At 48.7% G+C, this 26,084-nt stretch overlaps 1 protein-coding gene across 3 annotated transcripts in view; it reads right to left on the reverse strand.

Moving 5' to 3' along the window:
- LOC310897920 (uncharacterized protein) overlaps positions 1-26,084 on the reverse strand; it is a 68,037-nt gene that overhangs the window by 25,958 nt on the left and 15,995 nt on the right. For all 3 annotated transcript variants that reach the window (XM_083832083.1, XM_083832082.1, XM_083832081.1), the window contains exons 2-3: positions 12,450-12,525; positions 10,709-11,199 (exon numbers count right to left, since the gene is read on the reverse strand). In XM_083832083.1, the coding sequence (XP_083688209.1) occupies positions 10,709-11,199; positions 12,450-12,525 (567 nt within the window). The remainder of the gene's footprint in view (positions 1-10,708; positions 11,200-12,449; positions 12,526-26,084) is intronic.

Genomic DNA, 26,084 nt, shown 5'->3' on the forward strand with positions numbered 1-26,084 from the left:
CTTCTTGTGGTTTACCGTTTCACCCCTCTCTACGGTCTTTCCATAGGATGTTCAGCATAACTGCCCATAGCAAAAGAGGCTGCAAAATGCAGACGAGAAAGATTAGTACATCAAGAATACCTTTCTCACATTCTTGTAGCAGTCACAGATTTGAGAAGAATATTAGGTGTATAAATAAGAGATACAAGAATACTAAAAAGATGCCATGCTACAAGTATCTCTATTTGATCAAAGTACATTTTCCAAGAGCACCACTTCCACTGCTCACAATTACACTCATTCCTCTAACAACACTCAGAAAGTAATAGAGCTGGACGTGCCACTCAGGGAACGACAGGAAATTATATTAAGTTGAAAACAACAAGTTAAGAGCTTCATTTTATAGTGCATCAGATTCAGAACCACAATGAAAATGCATGTACCACAGCCACTGTGCTATTTCAACCAGCGCTCTGAACAAAGCACCGCAGCTTAGGTTTCAAGACTTTCATTAAGGTATGCTCAGTGCAGAGCCTTATCATCTAAGCAGGTACACCATGTTCTTGTGTGAGGTTCGTCTGTCTTTCCTGTACAAACAGCAGCAACAGACTTTCCTGAACAAACCCAGTGGCGTTCCCTGACCTGTGGTGGTTTCCCCAGCTGCAAACCCCATCCCCTGCAATGGAACAAGTACAGGCTTAGAGCAGTAAGAAAACCACGCATCTGACTGGCCCTGCTTTAGTATAAGTAGAAATATCCCTAGGAACTATATGGATTCCTTAGCACTGAATTTTGGAAAATGCTTTGTTAACCTGTTCCTCATTTCTTAATTGTGTTACCCCCACACACCATCATGCCAGAGCCTGTAGGAGTGTCTGACGAGCCTGTGAAGCAACACGCAACATAGGCAATTTCTAAACTCTCCACAGGTAGGCAAAAGACTTATCTATGCTGTCAAAAACGAGCATGCCTACAGTACTTGCAAAGCGACTTGTGAAATAACTCAGGGTTTCATCCTCTATATAATTGCTCAACCTAGTTTTTCCACGATAAAACTTAAGGTGAAATTATACCTTGCAAGGCTATGGGAGGATTTTAAAACATAAGCATATTTTTAGAAACAAAAATAAATTTTCTGTCCTAGCATAGACATGACCACAGACTTCTCATTTACGTTAAGTTTCTAACACTCTAGAGAATCCTGAGCTTTGCAAATTCATTCCTATGGAAAGTTTTTTAAATGACCAAGCAAAGTCTAACAGAAGATTGAAAAGGATCGTTTTCAGTGAGGAAAACCAGCAAACTTTATAGGGTTTATGTCAATTATCTTAATTTGTGCTTTTTTAATTTACCTGTGGTCCTCAGGACACCTATGCTTTTCAAACCTTCCATTTAGGGAAAAAAATGTAGTTGTATGTTTCCAGCTGGGGCCAGAGGTCTCTGACTTATCGACCATCGTTTCCTCAAAATCAATCACAACTCAGCTGGCAGTCTGGGAACACAACTCTGGAGAAGGGCAGAGAGTTTTTGGAGAAGGGCAGAGAGTTTCAGAGTTGTATCCACACTGGTTTAACACTCTTTCTGTTTACATGAGAAGTAGATGACTGTTGAGTGCCTCTTCCTGCGAGATGAGCAATGGACCAATGCCCAAAACTCCCACCGACATCAACAGGCTTACAGAAAGGGAGAGCAGAGCCCAGCAGCGCGGTTCTCATGTGAGCCAACAATAGAGAGACTATTCAGAGTTAAGGCAGAAAATCAGAGCTCAACCCCAGCCCACGCCAAGGACAGCTGTGTTGTTGACAGCCAGGCTGGCTATTTTACCACACCAAAGTTCTTCTCAAAAAACAGTATTTCCTAGAGTGTTTGCTCTAGTCACACACTTGGCCTTAAAAGCTCAGCCAGCTTCTGCCCACTGAACACTAACGGCTGCTGTGGTTTCGAGTCTCAGACATGCTCCGGGACAAGCTGCCTGCTTTCGGTCTGTGGTAGCAAAACCCGAGCACAAAAGCCTGGCATTGTCAGTTAATCTGCACCATCACAAGACTGCTCTGTTTCTGCCATGTCCAAACCCACACCACCACCTCCCTCCCTCCCACTTGCAGGCCCCACCAGGACATGGCAGGGTGCGAGTTGCACACCTGCAACACCACCTCTCCAACACCAATGCCAAGACGAGCTGGACGAGGAACGTGGCCTAACTTAAGAGATATAGGGCTACGCAGTGCCAGGGTAAAACAGGCTCTCACTTTCCATTTCTTGCTACCATCGTTTTCGTGTAGGGCTTTGAACAAGCCTCTTGCAGGCTGCTTTTGAAGCAGTAGCAGTCCCTGTTACCTTGTGGGTGCCGCCTGGTCACTGGTCTAAGTGCTTAAGTTGGTATTCAACACTTAGTCGTGGCAGCTGGGGAGGAACAAAGGAAAAGGCCTAACCCCTTTCTTCCACTCATTTCTGTTTCTCAATCTATATAACAAAGTCAGGGAAGCGATCAGAAGACTGACACCACCGCCACATGCTCTCTGGACTACACCAGGAATTGGCTCCAAAGAGCCAATCTCCCCAAGCTCACCTCACCCATCCTCTCAAGAAGTTAACTGTAAGGCTTTCTCCTTTTTGGAGGTTGCTGCCACAAGCCAGAGATGTATCTTGTCATGCCTGAGGAGAGATCCATTCACCCGCAGACCAAATACAACACGGGCAGTTACAGCATATGGCAAAGCCGCCTGCAAACTCCTTCCCTCCCCAGGCGCCGATGAGATATTTGTATCACAATGAGCCACATGCTGAGGGAGGAGCGGGGAGGGAGAGGTATCGGGCCAACAAAACAGCCACGTTGGGACCCAACCCAGGCACTCCTTCTAGCCCAGACACACCAAGGACGAGGGAGAGGAGGATAATCCTGCTCTGTTCTAGGACAGCACTGTAGAGAAGGTCCTGACCTTCACTTACAGGCAACATCTATTAACTGGTCTTGCTGAAAAGTATAAACAGGTTGCAGCAAAACTTCTTAATCCGCCAGGCCCTTAAGGCTACTTGGGCTGAATTCAGAGAGAGAGGGAGGGAGAGCGCGCCAGCATTATCCTTCTGTACTGTACTGTGTCAAAACAAGAAACAAAACATCCTTTGGAAATCCTTCTTCAAAAAGGGCCCGCAGCAGGCAACACACAAGAGACAGCACAGATACACGCCAAAAGGATGGCCACCCTTGGGCATCCAACCCCGAGCCCGCTCTGCAGCGGCCACTCACCCCGCCTCAAACCAGATTTTGACCCGTTGTGTCGCTGCTGCAGTGAGGGTCTCCAGGTTTTGCTAAGAGGTGCTCTCTGGGGCCTGCTGGCAGCCCGCCACCACCTACCACACTGCCCGCAGACGTGGGGCACTGGGCTCTGCCTCCTGCTGGTTCTGGAGGTGTTACTCTCAGTGGTGCTTTGAGGGAGATAAAAACGATAGAGGTCAGGAGCCCAACCTTGTCCGTTCACGTGCAGAGATTCTGGCAGCCACTTTCAGAGGGGAGCACCTTCTGGTTTTGCTTGTTTTGTTGTTTTTTTGCTCAGAGGTGATGTGTTCAGGTTCATCTTAGTAAAGAAACACTGCCTGCTTTTCACTTGCTGAGCTAGTGCACCTCTTCCAGTTACCCCGGGATGGCCCACCACAGGCTCCCTTGCCCCCATTCGCTCCCTCCAGGCCCACCTACCCCTCACGGTCACACCAGTAGCTGAGGCCTCACATTATCCAGCATCACCCAGAACATCTCCCTTTAGTCACATCCCAAGGACACATGCCAGTGGTGCCCATATGCCCGTTTGATCTCTCCCTGGTCTGCAGCCAAAGAAACAGCTCTAGCCTAATACCTTCTTACCAAGCTTTAGAGCTTAGAGAAAAAAGAAAGACAGCAGGGTTGGGAAGATAGCCAGCAAGCCTGCCAATCTAAATGATAAGCCGTTGGCTTTAACCTTGGGTTCATAATTTACTGCCTCTGGTGCCAGGTGCTATTATTGTCCCTTCGGGAACCTTAATACAAAAAAGACACTACAGTTGTTTCTACTCATTCCTATCCTCCTCTTCCTCCTCCTATCCCACAGATCTCTCAATACGTTCTCCCAAACTTCAGCCACATCTAATTTCCTTTCCTTACCCTGTGTTGCCTCATCCAAGCTCTCTAGCACACTCCAAATCACTCCGACCGATCCAGTAACCACACTCTCCTTCAAGATCCAAAGCAGCACCTCCAGGAACCAGGTTTCAGATGTTTCCACAGATGTTCTCGCTCCTGGCTCATGCTTGGACACAGCCCAGGTAGCACCTAGGCCCTGTGACAGTCTAGATAGCTATATTCACCAGCAGGCTGGCTTCCAGGAAGAGGTGGTGAAGTTACATGGCTAGATATCTGGGGAAGAAGAGCCAGATGAGTATTTCCAGACAGAAGCACCCATACGCTGGTTCACTCATCCATCTCCCTCTTGAACTGTTGCCCCTTTGCACGTGTTGCAAAACCAGATCAAAAAAGCACTCAGGCAAAACAAGGAAGGGATTAAGGGAGAACAGCACCAATGTTTGGCCCTAGAAATGGACGAGCCAACACTCTGTGCCTGGGCTGACACAGTGGTGGAAGATGTCCAAGGAGAGATGTGTGATCAGAATGGCAGCCTGCTAGCAGCACACCTGAAACGTGAAGGGCCTTGAAGACGATTAGGGAGCTGGAGAGAAGTCCTATGGGGAAAGGTGGAGAGAGCTGAAACTGTTTAGCATGGAGACGGCTCAGGTAGGATCTTACCAATGTCTACAAATACCTGAAGTGTACAATGAAGATGGAGCCAGGCTCTTCTCAGTGGTGCCCAGTGACAGGACAAAAAGCAATGAGTTCAAACTGAAACATGCGTGAACATCAGAGAACATTTATGAGGGTGACAAAGCACTGAAACAGGTTAACCAGAGAGGCCGTGCAGTCTTCCTGGGAGATACTCAAAAGCTGTCTGGACGTGGACCTGGACAACTGGCTCTAGGTGGCCCTGATGGAGCAGGAAAGTTGGACAAGAGGACCTCCAGAGGTCCCTTTGAACCTCAGCCACCCCATGAGATTGCTCTAACCTCCATCATGCTGATGTATGCTGAAAGCTTCAGAGTAGGACTGGGTTAGCCTACCTGGCTTGCCCTTGGCATTTAGAAGCAGCCACCATGGCAGCAGGTGAACTTCAGCCTTGCCATCAGTGAAGTGAAGACATCACTTACCTCCTTCGGGAAAGGAAAGAAAACCCTTACCTTTTCTAGGAAGCAGCTAGGCTAAACTCTGCGTGAGTTACTCTCTACCCTGCTCTGATTCATCCAGCCCTGGCAGCACACTGGCACTTCCATTACAGCGTGTTTTCGCAGGGATTTGATAGAATTAACCATCCAGAGCACGCTCGGGGATGCACAGCAAGAGACCAAGATATCTGCTGCCTGGCAGAGGCACAACCGCCTCCTCCGGGCAGGGTGGGGCTCCCCATGCCTTCCCCTTGCTTCCCAGACCTGGGTGTTCTCAGCGGGCACCCTTCCTTCCTTCCCTTCTGCAGGCATCGGACTGCAAATGCCTTCATCAGCAAACCAGACGTCAGCTGGGGGGCACTGAGCCAAAGCATCCTTACAACAGACGTCAAAACAGAAGAGAACATCTCCTCGCCTCCTTCAAACAGGCAAAGAAGGAGACACCCCTGCTGTGCCCGCTGCCCATTCACGTGGCACGCGTCCCGAGTCCCAGAGACTCCTGCCACCTAACTATATCCTAGAGCAGTCTGATACATTTTTTTTGTCCACAGACTTTCCCGTGCTAGGATTGCCTTGCAGCACAGCGTTTGTTTCACAGGCTACTTCCTCACCGAATACTGGCAGGGGTGAGACGGACAGGGGCTTTGGTGCCAGAGGAACAGCTGCTGCTGAGCATTTTGGGGGGTAAAAAAATAAAAGCAAAATTGCAGGAGGTTACCAGAAGGTAGATTTCTCACTCTGTAATGGCGCAACCGGTTTCTGCAACAGTTTCCTTACTACGTTGCTTCAGCAGGCAAACTACCGCGCTGAGGGATGAAGAACTGCTGCGGCCCAGCTTCTCAAACCTGGGGTGGACACGTGCTGGCACCGGGCCCCGGAGGAACAGGCGTAAGCCATTACGTTCGGCACAGCCACTGAGCTCTGCTCGGTCATTCTGGAGAGCGAGGCCCAGCATGGAGGGAGAGCCGAAAGCATCAGCAGCGCCAGCGCTAGGTTTTCCGGCATCCCCCGAGCACAGAGAGGCGAGCTCAGGAGAGCGAACAGATGATAACAATTTTCAGTAACTGACAAGGGCTGGATTCAAACGGGAGGCCAAGAGGTGAAAAGGACTCACGAGCTCACACGTTCTCTGTCTGGAAGCTATTTGTCAAGTCCCGGAGAGGCAGGCAAGGGCAAAGCCCAGCTGTGCTAAGGATCTGAAATTTCACCCTGGATGCGTTACCAGCCCAAAGCCCAAGTACCTGGGCTCACACGCTGGTCCTTGCTCTCCCCTTGCTCTCCATGGTAGGGTGAGAGCCCACAGCTTGCTTTCCTGTAGCCTCTGTGTGACTAGTATCACGCTGAAAGCCAGCTTTTGGTGCTGATCGCCCTGCCAGGCCCAGTCCAACCAAAATGCTGATATTCAAGCATCCGGTAGAAGGACTGTTGGGCTCGATATTACACCTAAGCCCTGATCAGAGCTCATGCTGCCCCAGGCCACCAGACAAAGCCAAGACAAAGTTTTCATCACCCGTTAAGCACTGAAACTATCCACCTACCAAAAGAGTACGGCGTCTGCAGTGACAAATCCACGTGCTAGTACAGGGTATGTTCTCTTCTGTGCTGGCCCTTTTCATCCTATGGTCTCAAAGCATTTTAAACAACGCGTTAAGCCTCCATTAGACAACGGGTGCTTGATACTATCTACTCATACATGCAGTTAAATCATAACAGAAGCGTTTCACTTGCTCAGGACTACCTAATAATTTCATAGCATAACGTACCCAGGTATGCAGACTCTGCTTTGTATTTTAAAGTGATGTTTTCCCTACCAGCAACCTGCCCACAGAGAAACGAGGGCAACTTAGGTTTCTCTTCCTGCCAACCCAAAGCCGCCCTCCTTAGATTATGATCTCCCTCCCTGCACACGCTGCACTGAGATCTACTTTCACCTGCTTGGAAAGTCACAGGAGCTCCAGCGAGCCGTGCTAAATGGCACAGGAGGAAAGGCCCTTTGCTTCCTCTCTATCCCCTTACACAGCATGTCAAGAACAATTAATCTCATCCCCTGGAACAAGCTCAGCAGCTCCAAGCAGCCTTTGCAATACCCTGGACCTCCTCACACCTCTGCCCACCCCTGTGCACCCTGGTGCCTCCACCTCAAGCCACCGAAGGATTTCCCTGCTCTCCTTGACCTCGTGAATCAGCCAAAAAAAGCCAGATCTGCCCACGTTAACAGGGTGCCAGTCTTTCTGGGACACACACGGCCTTCATTAAATGGCAAGTGGCTGGCAGCAGGACCTGCGTGTAATGAGGTTGCCGTCCAAGGGCCACGACCAAGGGGCAGCTGGGCGAGGGCATTCACTGCAGCAACACGGGCGTCCACACGAGCCAGGGCGTTTCAGCCCAATTAAGGGAAAGAAAAAGTCTTCTAAGCTAATTTTCCAGTCCTTTGGAGAAGTGAAGAAAGGCACGCATTGAATTCCCCTTGCTCAGCCTTAATAGGGAAGAGGCTGAGTGGCCAGCTGACCAGCCAGGGTGGGAAACAGGCCCGGCAATCGCCCGAACTGATGGCTGGGGCAGAAAAAGGCAGGATTGCACTGGCCTATGAAGCTGGAAACACGTGGCCTGGCACCTACCCAGAATGGGACTTTTCCAACCTGCTCCTGCGCAGCCTCTCCTGCTGAGGGAGGCCGAACTGAAAGGTCCGGGTGATGGAGATTTCCATTTATCCACAGGCCATGGAGGTAGAAGGACAGCGATACCCTAACCCCTTGAACGCACTCAGACTGCCCCCAACCTACTTTTCTCTCCCAGACGTGCTTCCCTGCCTTACCAAAAGCCATCAGACCACCGGAACACAAAAAGGCCTTTGGACAACACATGCCACCAATCCCTGGTCTTCCCGCAAAAGCTGCCTTGTTTGCTCTACCCTAAGAATAGCTGAAGCACCCCGACACAGAGCTGCTCCATGCCACAACCCTCTGGACCAGTCTTCTATCACCAACCAACAAAAACAGCACAACTTGATACAGGGGCAAAGCACTCACCAACTTTTCACCCACCCTCATGCAGCCCTAGCACGTGCACAAAAGCATCTTCTCATCCGAGAACTTATTTGCTTCTAAAACTAATTCATCTTGCCTGATACCGTGTAATCTGTCAGCTCCATGGAGCCACAGGAATGCAAAGGAAGGCTCGGGGAGGAGAGCGGCGACCACATCTGCTGCTCAGAAAGGTCTCTATCTGATCAACTTTATCAGCTGTATTCTTGCGGGCAAGCACGTGAGACGGCAAGGATACAAATCACAAAGCAAGAACGGCTTGATGCTCGGGGCCCAGATGGAGCCTCCGAGCAGCCCGTTAGTATTATCATTGCTCATTTGCATTGTTTTCATGACTAAAAACCACATGCTGCCCAGACATTTAATAAGAGGCATTTTTGTTGGAGCACGAAGACAGACCGTGAAAGAAATGTCCTGCTCCTGTTTCACAGGTGGGGAGTAGAGATACTGAGCAAGACTTGCCCAGTTTCACAGAAGGGTTCTGTGGCAGAACTCAAAACCAAAATCAGATTTCACATCACTGTCATAAGAAACAAGTCAGCAGAAGTCTGAATCTACAACACTTCTCTCATAATTTTCACAGCAAAAACAAGCACAGGTGGCAAGCAAAGACATGCAGTGAATGAGACTTTATATTTCTTCCTTGATCTAGAATCATAAAGCCTCAGGATCATACCAGCTGAAAATTAACCAATTTAAAAAGATAAAAATAATACAAATAACCAGACTGTTACAAAATTCAGGCTGCATCTCACTTTGCGTGGGTTCTCCCACAATAATGCCCCCTCCCCACCCCAAAAAAACCCCATACATTTCTAACATCAAAAGCCATTAGCTTAATATCCTTTTTTTAAAACAGGGATTCCACACCCTAGAAGTGGAAATGACATCTACAATAAAAATGTTATTAATGAGAGAAGGACTAGATTTCAACTTCTTTCAGAAAAAATCATTGCTACGATTAACTCAATCAGAGATTAGCCTACGAACCAGAAAGCAAGTCATCCTTACAAGGTTTCCCAGAAAACCCACAACAGTTTGGAAGGCTTATTCAAATCAGCCTCCAACCTGCTCAGAGTTTGCCCTTTGCCAGCACCCTCCCAAAGACACTGCCGAAGGGAACTAAGGGCAGAGCAGGTAGATGCTATGCCCAGAATCCAAATCAGAGAAAGCACCTGGGCAGAAAGAAAAACTTCTCCATTTACTCACACGCTCTGAAAAACAGGCTGGGCACAGGCTCTTCAGCTTTTTTGTCTCCTCTCGTTAGAATGAGAGACTAATTAAAGTCTGTCGGTATCTGTGGCAGATCTGGGTGATGCGAAATGCAAGACCGGGCCTTTTCAATGTTCTGGGAGCAGAGACTTGGCAAGAAGGTATGAGAGGGCGATGAAGAAAACTGTACTGAAAACAGAATTGCGTGGTGTGTGTTCATAGTATGCATGCTGCCAGCAGGACTGAGAACAGGCGGCTATGTAACGAGGAAACGGAGGGGTCTTACAGACCTTGGAAAATAAATACCTAGCCCTTTCTTTTTATAAGTGGGTCCATCTCATAGGCTTAAAGGAGGCACTCTTAATGGGGATAAAACTAGTACATCCAACCAACCAGAGGCAGCAAAATTCTTCCCTAGTGAGAGGAAACTGAGCTGAAACTGAGCTGACAGTTATGTCTTTAACTTACTGCAGTTTACCAGGGGCAGCAGACATTTGCAGATATTCTTTCAAGCTGATGCTCTACCAGTGCAAGAAGGAAAACAAATAATGAAGAGCAAGCTGCAATACTAACTCTGCAGCAACACCTTCCGAAAGAGCAGCACCAGATGAGCACTGCACAGGCCAGCCCACCCCCCTGTGCACCTTCCTCAGCAGAGCCGGGGCAAACTCCTGGCATGATGCACCTCAGTCCCAGCCCCCTAAAGAAGTCCTGCAAAACCAAGAGTAATTGCACCTAGAGCGAACAGTCTGCATTTGCAAAGTGTTAGGAACATAAAAAGCAGTTTCACAAGGCTGTAAAACTCCTAGGGAGCAGGAAAGGCCAGGCCCAAGGATGTCAAGAAACTCAGACGCCTATCATCAAATCCACATCTACTTTCACCACTCAGGTATTTCTTTACACACCCCTGATCAATTAGTTCATTTTGGAGTTAGTTCATTTTGGAGGTACGGGTAAGCTCATGGCAGCAAAAGTAACCTGCCTGAAGTGATCTCCAGCGATTTTGGTCCTGTGTCACACAACAAACTGGACGCTGTGGGTGCTGCACTCCTAATGAGTAGCAAGTAGCAAGAGAACAGCTCAGTTGTAGCAAGAGCACCAGTTACACCTCTGAAGCCACGATCACAAGAAGCAATCCTCTGAATTTACTGAACCCTGCCTCCATAACGCTTTTCCATCTTTGCTTCTCTCAAGTGATGCTGCTTTCCTCCTGTCAAGTTCTGCCTTACCTGCTGCATTTTTTCCAGGTCAAGGCTGGGCCTGCGGACCTTATCCCCGTATCCCTGCCGATGTCTCTTACACGGCATGACTTGCTCAAGGCCTGCCCCAACGCTCGTGAAGATTAAAGGTCTAGAGGCCGGGCTCCGCACCAGAGGCTGGAGTCTCTTGGGAGGGGAGGCACTGAACAGCACGGGGCTCGGGCTGGCGTGCAGGCCATCGGCCTGCTCTGCGACCGGCTTGAAGGACATGGCGCACAAGTTCTTCACTTCTTCGTCACTGGAGGAGGTGTTGTTGCTGTCACTGCAGCAGGCAAGCCTGCTGACCTGGGACCACTTCCTCTTCTCAGCAGCAAACTCTCGGTTGATGCGCTCCAGCTCCTCTTCTGAGCTGTGGCGATCCAGGCTGGCATGGAAAAGGGCCCGCACCTTGCAGCATTGGTTCTCCTGATTCTGGAGCTGGTTGGTGGCCAGAGGGGTCAAGGTACAGTTCCTTCTTCTCTCTGGTGGGAAGAAGAGAGAGAGGAATGACAGTATATCTGTGTCCCACGGCATAAACAGGGACTGAGCTCTCCTGACCCATTTTCTTTACTTCCTTCCAAGCAAACGTCTGAGCTGTTTTCCACATTTTCTTCCACATAAGAAATGCCCCTGATGAACGCTTCCCCCTCAAAGTTTCCAGGTCTTTGTTTAGTCCTTATTGGTAGACATCTGCTTGTAAGCTGTCAACTGGAAGCCTAGCTGCACGGCAAGGACATGGACTTGCTGCCCACCAAAGGTGGAGAGGACACGGTCTTACAAACGTGCTGTTAGGCATTGACCTCTCGCTAGAAACACTGAATTCTAGTGACCGGTTCTCAGGGCAGAGAAAGCACCTAGAGTTGTATTACTACAAGCAGCACTTCTGTAGCTCAGATAGGAGAGATCTGGTTTCTGGAGACAAAAGCCCTCTTCCTATTACAAAGCTTGACATATAAAAGAGCCTGCCTTCAGCCACAACCTGGGACTGCTTTACCTGTTCTGCTCAACTCTTTCTGGGGTAAGTATACGAAGCAAAACTTTGAATTTTGACAGGACATGCCCTACGGGTCAGGAATCTGACGACTTCTGCCCTTGCATAAGATCCACCTGAATTTGTGGTAAACTGTGATAAAAATCAGGTCATGTACAAACAGCAGAGACGTAGCATAACTCAGCAGATACATTTACCACAGATTTCATCTACAGCTCTAATTTGCTTCATACCATGTCCAAAACCTCCCTTCTAAAAATCTCCAGCCAGATTCAAAAACAGAGCTACCCAATACCCGTGGTACAGGAGGGAGGAAGGGCGCTAATCAGACAAGCGAGTCCAGGTGGATGGGAAAAAGGAAGGTCAAGACTGGAACTGGCAAGAAGATGAAGCTTTGAATAATGATGATTGAGATGCACAAGCATGGAACAGAAGATCCATTTGTACTCCCAGCTCTGATGCTGACCTGACTGGAGAGCTGACTGCCCTGTATCTGTAGTACTGACAGCTTAACGTGTGGTTAACAATATCTATCTCTGGTAATAAAAGTGTGACTGCAGCATCTGATTCCACCAGCTTCTCCCTGAGAGGTCCTAAAAACTTCAAGGTGCCTGACTCAATGTATCTGTTTGGGGGTGCAGTGGGGACTGTGAAGGAGGCACTTGCAAGAACCCAAGTGAAAAGCAAAATGCACTTCAGCTGTAGGTAGCATCCCAGGACCCTCCTGTCTTGTCCCTTTACCTCTGTCGATCTGAACAAGTTCCTGGTTCTCTCCCTCAGAGTCGTCGCTGTCCTCATCACTTGGGGGGTAGGAGATCTAGGGGGCAAGGAGAAAGAAAAGGCTTCATCGTGAACACTGATCATTGCCCTGCTGCTGCCCGATCCACTTCCCCCTCCTGCCCCTCTCATATCCTGCAGGCATCCCCCCCATCTAACCGCACGCACCCAGCCACAGCACCTCCCCACATGCACATCCTCATCTCCCGACCTCAAACTCCCATCACATCCTCTTACTTGCAGCAACACAAAACACGCAGCCTACCGCTATTTCCACCTTGCTGCACCACCAACTCTTTCCCCCCAGGCACAACGAACGTACCCTGCTCGCAGCTCCCCAGATACCCAGCTTATAACCACCACGGCCTACCACATCCACATCACGGGGACAACTGAATCTCCAAAACCCACCTCTGAAGAAAAACAGAAAAAAAAGACATCCTCTCAACAGTACTATCATCATGCAAGGCACCCATGTGGATGCAGCATCTTGCCATCTTATTGCATCTCTTGCCATCTTATGTATGCACCCACATTTCCCCCTTGAAGCCGCACACGTAAGCCACCAAAGAACAGACATCTTGCTTTCCTACAGCACGACTGAAGAACGTAATAGAAATAAAAGCGTGAACAACATTATGCTCTCCCTGCCACTACCACTTCTTACAGCTCCACCGAACACCCTTAAATATTTGCTCCAAGAGAAATGGCACCTCGTGGATTTTGTCTGTCAGGGACTTTCAGAAACATTTGCATTGGGTCAGCCAATGGACGTGAGCACGCCACTTACTGCATACCCAAATACCGCTTAATCTAAACACTTCCTAACTGTAACTGAACTCAGTAGCTACCTCTTGAGAAGGGCTGAGAGAGCTGAAGTTTTTGCACGTTGGATCAGAAACTCGGCAAGAGACGGCTCTACATAGAGGAAACCCTACCTACCTTGTTCCTAAAGTGACTTTTGTTCTGCTGCATGCAGCATACCTGGAAGTTATTACACCAGACCAAACCTCTGAGCTACGCAGCTCACTATGTGGCTCTGGCAGTGCCAAAACCAAGTGAGTCAAAGGAAAATGCAATACTTCAGAAAAAACATTTACAAGAGACAGTTTTGGAACAACATGATCACTGCAAAGATGAGCTTTATTATCCCTTACGCCTTTTTATCCGGAATAACAACAAACATCCCCATCATTCTTAGCTTTGTCAGAGTCTTGCAAGTTATTTGCCCACAGCAGTATCCAGTGGCAATAGGTTTTAAAAGATTACATGCTGTGTTTCCATTTTAAAAGTGTTTGATGTGCCGTGCTTGGCTTTTATAGAAGGTGAGGCAGCAAGCAACCATTACCCTGACAAGGACCCGTTTCCTCTCCACCACTGTTCCTAGGGAAACGTCCTTGGAGCATTTCAGCCCCCCAGACACCCAAAAGAGCAACTACGCTTAACTAGGTGCCTGTGACTGAAAGTCATGTACAGCTGATGCAGAGAAATAGCAGGAACAGCAGAGAAACACTGACTGATGCTAAATTTGACACCATGAAGTCAACCCACCTACTTTGTCACCATCCTCCAGGTTTGTTTTTTTTAAAAAAGCCCCAAAGAAGTCTGTTGCCACTTTTTTTTTTTAAGACATACCTTACACCCTTCCATATTTACATTGCCCTTTAAGAAGTCAGAAAATATTTTCCCACCTTACTGGTCTTTAAGCAACTTTTTGAGTTGTCAAATCACAAATGGGTGAAGTAGCCCAGATTTACCCCCATTTCTAATATTCTTGAAGTAAACGCAGGGGGTGGCTTTTCCACCGCAACTACAATTTTCTTGTATGTACTCCCGAGTTATTTAGCAAAGGCAGCTGGTGCTGAGGAGCACTGCCAAATTAACAGGCCTCTAGTTGTCCCCAGAACAGGTATAATACCCAGTCTGTGCCGTGGTAGCTCACAGGGGCAGCTGACACTGAGGTGCCATCATGATGGCTGCTGGACAGTGGCCTCATCTCCAGTGCATAAGCTCGGGCTCCAATTCTAGCTTGAGAGGTACCGACCTCAGTTTGTGGCTCGCTTCCACGTGAAAACAAAGCAAAAACAACAACAAAAGCATTTGGACACCGCAGGGTTTTCAGGGAGGTTTAAGGTCTCTACGTGGGAAACCTCCCAGCTCTGTTTTTTGCACTGTGTAAGTGTCGACACACAGCGTGGCACTGCTTCCCAAAAAGAGGCAGTGACACCTAGCATGTACAGGCCAGAGCTACTGCACAACGTCGCTGGCTTGAGATGATTACAATAGGAGCTAGATTGAAGTTAATGATTGATGTTTTGAAGGTCCGTGTCTCCACCGGTCCTGGGCTTCCAAAACACTCAGTCCTCCCCGTACAAGTGCAATTTAGCTGGCCCTGATCTCATCATGGATAATTAGTCTTTGCTACGTTCTCCCCAGTCACACAGGCAGCCCAAAACTAAACCCCTCTGAGTCGCCTTGGGAAGAGAAACCCTCTTACAAACAAGAAGAAACCAAGTCTGTGGACTCGGTCCCACTGTATATAGCAAAGAAATTAAAGTGGTAGGACAATAGAAAAGGCTTCATAGAAAAAAAAGGGCTCCAACAACCTTGCTAATCAACCTCTTGATGGTAGCCATGGAAAAAAGCAAGTCGCAGTTGGTTACTGGAGCAGGTGCTTATGAGCAACATATCAAGTGCTTTTCAGAACCAATGCAATTACAGACATCTATTCAGCCACTCTTCCTAGTACCCATCTTCTCCCGCAGAAGAACATCACACCAATAGCACGTCTCATGACACTCAGACTTCATTTCTTCCCTTATTCCTACTGGTTTATTATACCCTTGTTCTGGAATACCCATTGATTTTCATTATATACAGCACAGGCTAACTGCAAAAGAGCCCTAAAATCCAGCAACTGTGGAGCTTATGCATGAATGAAGTAAAAAGATGACAATGCTCAGAAGTCACATTGCCTCTGATGTCCCATGACCTGCACTACCTTTCAAAGAGTCCTCTCATTTCTGACTTTGTGTGGGTTACACATATGCAAATACCCTCCTGCTTGGTCCTCACATCGTTCAACCAGAAATACCATCCTCCCCCCACATTCATCATTTAGCAAGGTTTTCTATTTTAGCATTGTTAAGTTATCCTTTTATTAGAAAAATCTTTCCACAAATTACATCCTGGCTTTGGGAAACGAAGTCTTCCAACCTCCACAAGCTCTCACGTATGAGATCCTAGCTCCCAAGTTCCAACCCTAACAGGGAACCATTCTGTTTACAGCAGACAAACATGAATCTCAGAGTTCAAGTTGTACACATAAAACTCTTTGCCATCACATGCCGCACAGGCAAAGATTAAGGGAAGATCAAAAAAAGGACTGGACATTTGTACGAATAACAAAAAATTGCAGAAACTATAAAAGGTACAGAGAGTCAAAGACTGACGCTCTGACAAGTTGGAGATAAATGCTCTCTCTGTTGATTCTTCCTAGGTTTCGACAGCGAAACTTTTGTCTCTTCAAAAGTATTCCACTAAACACAGGGGTGCTGTGTTATGGCCTCCAACTTGCCTGGAAAGCTCTCCATCTTGGGTTAGCCACAGCTGTACTTCTGTCCGAGACAGCACAGCCTTGTCTGCCTCACTGACACAGAACTGTGACACTGCGATAACAGAAAACTTGATCTTCACATGTCAGAGATCCCACTAGATCATGATTTGTTCGCAGCATACGAATTGCAGCACTGTTTAGATTGGAAGGGACCTCCTGAAATCCTCTAATTCAGCCCCGATCGAGCTGGGTCAGCAAGAGCAGGCTGCCCACGACCGTACCCAGTACGCTCTGTACTGCAATGTGCACAACTGAAGAAAAGAAAATCTCCAATTCACATGGACATGTGAGTGTTTACAAGCCGTGGCACGAAATGAGCCAAAAAAACAAACGTGGGTGCCATCCACCCTCCAGTCTTTCTTCTGGAAACATGTCGGATCTGAAGTTCAAAGACAGCAGCCTCCTGCTGATGAGGATCTCAGCCTTACGGCCAGGTCCTTTACTGACGTTACTGCCCCGTGCACTTGGTATCACACCAACCTCCAGTGCGCAAAGACGGGCTTGTGTAGCATGGCCAGATGGCATTTAAGGAGAAACGAGTGTTAAGCTTGTAACTTTGAGGGAGATTTAACGTAAAAGACAAACGAGCAGACGTAAGAAGCAGCTAGAGACAGAAAAATCTTTGTCTCCTCCACATTGCTGCTTGTCAGATGAGTAATGATAACTAGCTGCGGCCAGAATCGCCCAGGCCCTAAAAGGCCCTGTCACCCTTAGAGTCTAAAGGGCTGAAATACTGCTGTATTTGTACAATAAAGAAACATCCTGTTAAACTGCAGTTCCTCTTGGTCTTTGCTTAAGGAAGAGAAATTAACTTGCTATCATATGATCAGAAGTAATTCCATTAAGAACTTCTAAGAGCTTACAAAAGGAAAGGCACTCTCACTCCCAGGGTGGAACCAATCTTTCCCACCAGGCCTCGCTTACGGGCTGCACCATCCTAAACCACACCAGCGGGGTGGCTCGGCACGGAGGAGGCTGTGTGCACAAAGAGCGGGCAAGACAAACGTACAGCTCACTGCTTGCAGCCTGAAGGGCTGGAAGCCTGCAGACGAGCATCCGTGAGCAGGGCAGCACACCTTGGAGCACGTGGAAGTGAGTGCAGACGGGTTTGCCTAGCCGTTTCTGTGAGCAAGGGTCCGGATGGGATAAATATTTGGGCAAGGATGTTTCCACGCTGCTGGGGAGGACAGAGAAGTTCCTCCCCTGTGCTGACCGCAGTCTGTTCTGACACTTTGCAGGAGTGATGCAACTGCTGAACCCCTGAACACATCCTCGACACAAGCCATTTTGTGATGGGAAAGGAGCAGGGGGGAAATGAACTGAGAGAACTCGTTCCCTTCAAGCTGGAAAAATCCTGCTCTTCCACAGCTAAGGGCTTTCCCTACACCAGCCAAAGCAGCAGCTGGGTTCCCCTCCTTCCAGCATGAACCACAAACGCATGCAGGCCGGAGGGCATCATTCCCAACCCCTCTCTGGGAGGAGGCCGGGAGTTTACCTCGGGGGAGGCCGCTTTCCTGGGAGAGGCCGATGCTGCCTGTGCTACCGCACACGAGGCCGCTTGCTACACAGGTTCATTCACTGGAGCACCCCAGGGAAGCTCTGCAGTAAAGTCAAGCCCCATCCACGTGCCCTGGAAAGAGACCTTGCTGAGCTGGTCTCAGTCACTGGTTCCTGGCACAAAAGCAGAAAGGGATGATGAGCTCAAAGACTTACTTGCATTTCTGCTCAGGGAACCAGTTTCCACTTCTTCAGACTTCAGCTTGAAGAAATGAAACCAGTACTCAGTACTCACCTTCTCCCTACCACACTACCTACAGAGCAGCTGCCAGAGACACAGCCATCCTACTTGAATTCAGTTAAAAACATTTTACTAAATATCCCCACTGTTATTTTTCCACGTCAACAATTGCAGCAGTTGCCATGGGACGCTGCCTGATCTTGAATTGAGGGAGGTGCCATCCTTCCAATTACAGCACTGGAGAAACTCTGAATTAGAGGGTGGGAAAACGAGACTATGAGATGCTGGAAGGCAGTTACATGCCATGGAACAACATGAGGAAGAGGGAAGGAGTGAGTCAAACAGACGTTCAAATTAACATCTAACTTTCTTTATCTTTCAAGCTCTCCTTTAATTTTTATTTTAGAGATACTCAGCATTACAAGGGCCACTTAATGCCAGCAAACCAAGCTGTAATGCTTCCTCTCTCCTAAAGAAAAGCAGTAGAGTTAGAGATTAGAGGAAAAGCACAGCTCAGCCTTCAAACATCCACAAGTGAAATATGACTGCCCTAACTGCATGTGGATTTTACAGCTGGGGTCCTTCAACAGCTAGGTTTCCAACCATAACAGTCCTACTTCGGAAAATCCTTCTAACAATCTTTTTTTATTACTATTATTTTCCTTTTTAATTTTTCATAATAGCTCTGCCTCCAAACTTCTTTAGCCGTTTCCTAGCAAATGGCTAGGATTCAAACCCAGGGTTCCCTACCCTTGAGCGCCGTCCTGCTTGACAGAGCAGCTGTCTGGCGGAGTCAGTGAAACTGGCGGCAGGCTGGTGGGACACAGCACTCCTCAACGCCATGTTCTCCAGGCCTGTCCCATACCAAAGGCAGCAAAGCCATTCCTGTTTTTGCAGGAAAGCTGCAAGCACAGCCAGATATCACCTCCTGCCTAGAGCCTGCTTAACCTCCAGTGGTTTCCCAGATCTGGGGGAGGGAGGCAGAGTCACTCCAGAGACCACAGGTTGCAAATAGAGGACTTTTTGTTCTGAATGCCTACCTTACACAGACACCAGCAAGTGTGGTGACATAGTGATTGGTAACTCTCAGGATGCAAGTGGGGAGAATAATTAACCACAGAACATGGAAACTGAGCTTCTGTTCTCTCATACAATGACTGAACTTGATTTCCAGAAGAACAGGCTGAGGTGGAGTTACCTGGATCTTAAGGGACGAAAATGCCGGGCTTACACAGAACTGAGAGGCCATCAGCAGCAGGTAGGTGTGGAGATGGGTGCTCCTCATTGGTTTCAATTCCTTCCCCTCATCCTTCTGGAGTCCAATTCGTACGCGTGCCTCGAAGGTACTGTTTGCATGGCGAGTTCATGTTATCTACTGTCTACAGCTCCTGGAAATAAGTTACAATGGTGGCCAACCCTGACTAGAACTACAGCGACGACAGGGCTTTGTGATTCTCATTTGCAAGCAGAGTGCAACAGAGGACTCCACGCAAAGGCATGTGCCGTGGCTGTGCTGACCAAAGCACAACTTGCAGCAGACCCACACGGCACAGCCAGGCCCTGCACTGCCTCAGCTGCCCCACATCAGCTCTCGTGCAGCTGTCAGCATCTGCAGACATCCACTTCTAAACCTCCGCCTCTGCTCCCCAGGACTAAGCTGAGATCATTTTGCAGGGGATGACTAAAAATAATAACTTCAGGGGCTTTCACAGAACAACAGCAAGTCCTGGTGCTTCACCACTGCCCCGGAGAAGCACAGCACGGAGCACCAAAGAGCGCACGGTGCGTGAACACGTGGGCTCCGTAAGTCACCAGGAGCAGCACACGTCTGATGCTCTCTGATCACAGGGAGCTGAATTCAGCCGATGTCTCCAGTTGAGCTCTGCTGGTTTACAACAGATAGGGATCAGGTCTTACACACACGGATCAGGTGAACCGCAGCAATAGTCTTTTCCATCAGCTCTTGGCAACTCCACATCCACGTTTCCAGAAGCTCTTCATGAATACTGTTAGAGCAGCACAACCAAGATAACCCTTTTAAGTTCCACTCAAGATAAGCCTCCAAAAAGTCAGTACATGCAAAAAGACTAGAACAAGCCCAGATCTACCCAGCAGAGACCACCAACACAGACACCACTGATATACGCACATGCTGCTCCCACCAGCAAAACCTGGGTGGTGAGAGAGGACACAAAAAGGACTGCTAGCAACTGAAAAATACTTAAAAAAGCCTCCTAGGCAGAACACAAAGAGTACCCAAAACACCCCAGATGTTAGAGAACTTCATTCAGCTTATTTACCTTCAAAGCCACTATAAAAAACAGAATCTCTTTGAGTAAACGTAGCTGCAGCCCCATTTGGGGCCATGATTTAACAGGTGACAATGCTGGGAATTACAGATGGAATGAAGTGGCTGCAGTCCTCACGCAACAGGTGGATGGGGTCCGGCAGCAAAGGTGGAAGTACAGCCTTTAATCCTCCAACTTCCTCCCCATCCTCCCAGAGCACTGTGCTTTACTGCTTCTGCAGCGTGGGATTCGGGGGAGTGCTGCAGCTCCATGCAGTGAAGCGCACCATCCTTTCTGGTAGCAATATTTTTACAGTTATTGCACATTTTACAGTTATTAATTTTTTACAGCTACCCCTACGTTACTAGCTTAAGAGGCTGGTTAAGGTTTACGTCCCTTACTGCGGTACCAGAAGCCATACACTCCTCCACTTCCACCCACAAGCGAAGCTTCCAGATGTGCCACTTCTTCCCGGGAGGTCTCAGCACGCCTCCTCCTCTCCTCCCACCAGCCAGGCTGTGCTCAGTGCAAACACCCAGCACAGCCCTGCCTCAGCCAGCAGGCACCTCAACGTGATGGTGCCACACTCTATTTTTCTCTCCACTTCTGGTAATCCGTCTCATCAGCAAAGCCATGAGTAATGAGGTTTATGGCTCAATCACATCCAAGTTTCAAGGGTTCTCCTGGAGGACTAGGATCCACCTGCTACCTTTCTCACACCATGCACGGAGACTGCATTTCACGTGTATAGTGCAGAAGGGAACTAGCAAAGAAAACAACATCAAAACGAAGTGTCAGGAGCACGTGGCAGAAAGCAGCAGCAACCTGCAGAACAGTTGTGCTGCAGAGACCCCTTAGCAGGGAGGTCAGCTCCCAGCACCAAGCCCTAGCACTCCCCTGGCTCCCATCCCGCGGGAGCTGTGCTATTCAGCAGTGTTGACACCACAAAGCACAGCAGCCAGAAAGACAAGGGGAAGCCTGAAGGATTAAAGACTGCAGCTCCACCTTCATCATGGGGCCTCACCCACCCTGCAGGACGACCCAGTGACTTAGCTCCATCTGCGATTTCCAGCCCATTTGCTGCTGGGCCTCCACTCCACACACAGACCGAAAGCAAGACTATTTATCGTGGGCTGACAACTCTCTTGGACGTGAGGGGAGGACAGCACAGGGGACACCAAGACCTGGAGGGACACCTATAGCATACATGACCTTAGAGCACACATGTATGGGGAGGAGAGGACGGGAGATGGCTGCTCACACCACCAACCGCTCCTGCTTAGCCCGCAGGGATCTAGAGGCGCTCCTCCCAGCTCGCACAGCATTCCCAGGGGACGAGCTCGGCTGTGACACTGCGGCGCTGAGACGAGGGGCCTTAGCACAGGCCAGCTTCTCCGGCGCTTCGCAGAGCCTCCCCAGCATTGCGTGGGTCTCCTCAGCCAGGGAAGTGCTGCCTGACAGGAGCTGGCGTAAACAGCACGTCTGGTAACAGTTTTTCCGTTCTCTCCTCTCAAGACCTGGAGAGGGCAACTGCCATGGCCATGAGATACTTCGCTAGCCGAGGGGAGGCTGCTTGTGTTGGGAGACCTCGCTTGACATTCACCTCTGCTCAGCCATACAGAACTGCGTTAGCCAGATTTGCAAACACAAGGAACAATGCCTTACAGTCAGGCTGGAAAACGCATTTGGAGCACACAAGACGTTTCAGGCTTCTCGGCCTCTAGAAATCCCACGTTAACCCTTCTGAGCGCACGCAGACACAAGTTGTTTCATCTCCATGGATTTATACCTGGCTTGCTTCGTTTCGCCACAGAGCAAGCCAGTAACGTAGGATCATCCCTCAAGAGCCAGCTGGTCAGATGTCTTTAAAGGAAGGCGTAGGACAATGCAAAATTTTTCCCTGACTCTGTGTGTACCAGATCCGTTCCTGATAGGCACGAAGGGATTCCCAGAGGTTCCCACTTGGGAGGATCTAGCCAAAGGTGGTGGTCTCTTCAGCCAGCCCATGGAAGGATGGGCTACAGATGAGTGGCACAAATACAGCATTTCGTTGTTTACCCTCTCTTTCAATGTATGGGCCAGAAAGCACAAAATTACATTAATAAGCTGCAGCTTCAAAACAAACAACAGGTTATCCTTCAGCAACACAGTTAGTGTGAAACTGATTGCCTCTGCATGTTTTGCCACAGCATTGGATGCAAAGATTATACATAGGTTCATGGGGCGGGGTGTGGGGCCTGGACAAGTTCAGATAAACGAGTCCACTGGCACATTAAGGCAGAGCAGTTCTGTCTTGAGAAGTCCCTGAGACCAAAGCATATTGCAGTTCTTGAAGTCCTCCCCAGGTGCGCACCTCTGGCCACTGCAAGAGAAGATAGGACACTGGGGGAAATGGATTCTAGGTCTAACGTGGGATGGGTGCTCTTAAGTCCCCTATGTATGGAGCAGGCCATACAGAGCATGCACCTACGTGCAGCATTGCAGCACGAGTGGGTGCACAGAACAAAACCCAACAGAGTTTTTGCACCACCAGCTCACTTCACGCACCACAGAGAACCACTGATGCAGTGGCCAAGCACTGCATGCTAAGCTAGCACCATTTCAGGTGAAGAACAGAGAAGCTGCATCGCACTGCAGCCCTCTGCAAAATACTATTGAAGGGTTTGCCAAGAACTATGGGATCCATCAGAGCCAGAGTAAAGCATTTCCTATGGGACAAAAATATATATATATCTGTACATACACACAGACGCAGTTGACTTTTAAGCCTCTAAATTATGTCGCTTCATATGCTCTACACCAAATACCACTGGTCTCTCCTGTTAATTACCCTTTGGCCACAGAACTTTCTTCATTTCTTCTGAATAACCAACTCTTTGGAATGAAATAAATAAAACGCACACAAACAGGCTGGCTGCAGACAACTGTCTGGAACAACCATTTGGCTTTGTGCGCAATAACTGGGTAACAGGACATGGGAAGATTATTTTATATTTTTCCCAGCTTATATCTAGACACCCTCTCAGCAAAGAGGAGTAGCTAGCCGACCACTGGTCAGCTTTCCTCACACGGGAAATTCCCCGTTCAATCAAAGGAAGTTTTCTTCTCATCATACCCGTGCAGGACATGACAGATTGTGACCTCTGATGCCAAGAAGTAAGAACATCACCTTAGAACAAACAAATTCAAAGCACCTGCATTAGAGAAACAGTGTGACCCCATTAGGAAGAAGTAGGGTAAGACCCATTTCTGAACAAAAGGAGAGGAGGGGTCTTTGTGCCATTAGCAACTTGAGTTCTCCACTCTCCTTGAAACTAGTGGCTCAAAAACCAGGCTTGTAGCCCAGTCAAACCGATTAATCAGCTACCCAGGGCCAATCAATATAGTTTGTTCGCTAGAAATGTCAGAAATCAAGGTCTGTCTATTCTCACTGTGGATATGCATGAATGCTGGGGTACTTGGATGTACTTTATCCAGGTATCTTAGGCCCTTTCATAAATCTAAATTCAGATAAGGACCATCTGCCTTGCAGTCAGGCAACAAACCTCATCCATGCCCAAAGTGGGAGATATTACTAATTAAAACCTCCTTACAGCTCCTAGGCTCGTGCACTGGTTACTCTTCTCCTCAGAGGTGTTTCTAGCTCTGAACTCTCAGGTTTTCACATATGGGCTGATGTTGGATGTTAGAACAAGGGTTAGGAGTCAATTCCAGGAAAGGTCTGCAAAGGGCTTTACCCAGGTGTTTGCCAGGCACCATGACAAACCAACCCAGTCATCTTAGTCCCGTATGAAGGCAGCTTGCTGAGGAACACAAGCCACGACCCTGCAGCCCACCAAACCTGAGGGACACCTCTCCTTGGAAGATGCATTCCAGTGGAGAACAGACGTTGATCTCTGTTCCCAGCACCACAGCCCACACCTGGGCAAACTGCTTTGCAGCAGGACTCTACTTCTACGGCGAGCCTGGATGGTGGCTGGCTGCCCACCGGGAACAAGTGCCCACAGTACTTCACTCTCCATCAGGCTATCAAGGCCGGACTAGAGAGGCTACGATGTGAGCTCCTCACATGCTGTACCCACACAAGCCAAGGGGACTGTGGGGCAGCAGCCCTATTCTGCCAGACTGCCTCAAAGCAGGGAGGAGGTTACCATGGGTCTGGGAAGCAAGAACAGAAGAGAGCAGAGAAATGCCCGGAGGCACCCTGTCAAATGGGGCCATCCGTCCTTTACCTCTCGGCCTGGGCCGCAGAGGAGGCAGGCTGTGTCACAGCAGAGCCCATACCTCACAGGGAATGCTTTCTGCACAGATAAAGGTCACGACTAATTGACTTTTCTCTAAATCCTCGGCTGGGTGTTCGCACTGAGCACTTGTGGGTGGTGCTGGTGCCTATTCAAAAACAGCTTAGCTGGCCAGCTGCGCCGGCCAACGGTGCCGAGAGGACAAGCGGGCTCTGCCCACGGCCACGTACAAGAGTTACTGCAGAAGAAACCAGCCCCGAGCGCACACATACCTGCGGTGCTGGTTGCTAGGACGAGTTGGGTCACCCAGCAACCCGAATCCCACTGAACGGGGGGCTCCAGATAAATGCGTGGGGGTAGAAAGGGCTGGCGCTGCCTACACTGTGGGTGGGAGCGCATTTCCCACTGAAAAGGGAACGCAGCCCTTGGTTCCCATACTGAGGCATCCCAGTAACACTTCTGTGACCCCAGACATGCTCCAGGAACAGCCGGAGAAGCTGGCCAGACTGGCACGCCAGGGCCAACCACCGCTGCACAGAGAGGTCCTAAGTGGATGTAAGCTCTGTACCTAAAAACCAAACAAAAAACCATAAACCCACTGCTTTGCAAAAGCCATAAAAGAAATAACTGATTACCTAGGTCTGCTTCCTATTTTCACTTCAAATAGTAGCCATATTTCTGCTTGAGAAAACTTTTAACATCCCAAACAGTGCAACACAAATTCAGGAGCTGTAAGACGATGCACGACAGCAGAAAATTAAGTAGAACTGCACTGTCCAGCGAAGTGAAATGGATTAATCCGTTTTCACTGAAGAGCAAAAGTTAAACACACAAGATTACATTTTCAGAATTCAATTTTTCATTCAAATAAAACCAAGAATTGGGGAAAAGAGGAAAAATCATGAGATTTCTTTGTGACAGCGGGGGGGATCGTATATGAAAATATAGGCTAGACTCAAATAAGTCGTAAACAAGGCCTGCTGAGCAAATGTCTCACTGAACTACCCCAGTGAACTTCCCCTTACGCCATATCTATAAGATCTGATTTTTCTGAAGTCCCACTCTCTAGAACTAAGTAGTTACAGATTATCAGTGCTGGACAACTGCACAGAAAAGACGACAAACCTTGAAGATTCAGAACTTAGAAGTGAGTAGAAAGAATTACAGACTTATTATTTTACAAGGCCTCAGGCAGAGGTCTCAGAAACTTAAGCTTTCTGAGTGGCTGGGATTTGCTGCTCTGTTCTGCCACAGCTAAGTATCTACCACAGCATTTTTAACTCACTAACATCATTTCAGTTTTGAATTATCACCGTTACCAGGTGTTAATAGGAGGAATAGTAAAGCTTCGGTGTAAAACAGTCCTCCGGCAACGAACCTGTTCAGCGGGACGCGCTGAAAACCTGCAAAGGAGAGAACAGCTTCACGCACCACGGGGGACTGATGAAGCTAAGTTTTCCCTGCGCCAAGCTGTCTTCAGCCAGGCTGAAGACCAGTGTCTGGCCGAGCACGTGACAGGCAGCCAGCCCAAAGAAAGAAGGAAATTAATCTGCCCTCATTCATACAAAGCATGAGCCCTTAAACTAATCCTTGAGCGTCTACCCACTGTGCGTCAACATAAAGATGCTACTTTGCTCCTTTCTGATCTGAGAAGAAAAAGTTGAAGCGTTTTAGCGCTCTTGCTCTGCAGAGTAACCAGCTACTGCTGGGACGGTG

The sequence above is a fragment of the Anser anser genome (genome assembly GCF_964211835.1).
Source record: "Anser anser genome assembly, chromosome: 3".
In the NCBI taxonomy this organism is placed as follows: domain Eukaryota; kingdom Metazoa; phylum Chordata; class Aves; order Anseriformes; family Anatidae; genus Anser; species Anser anser.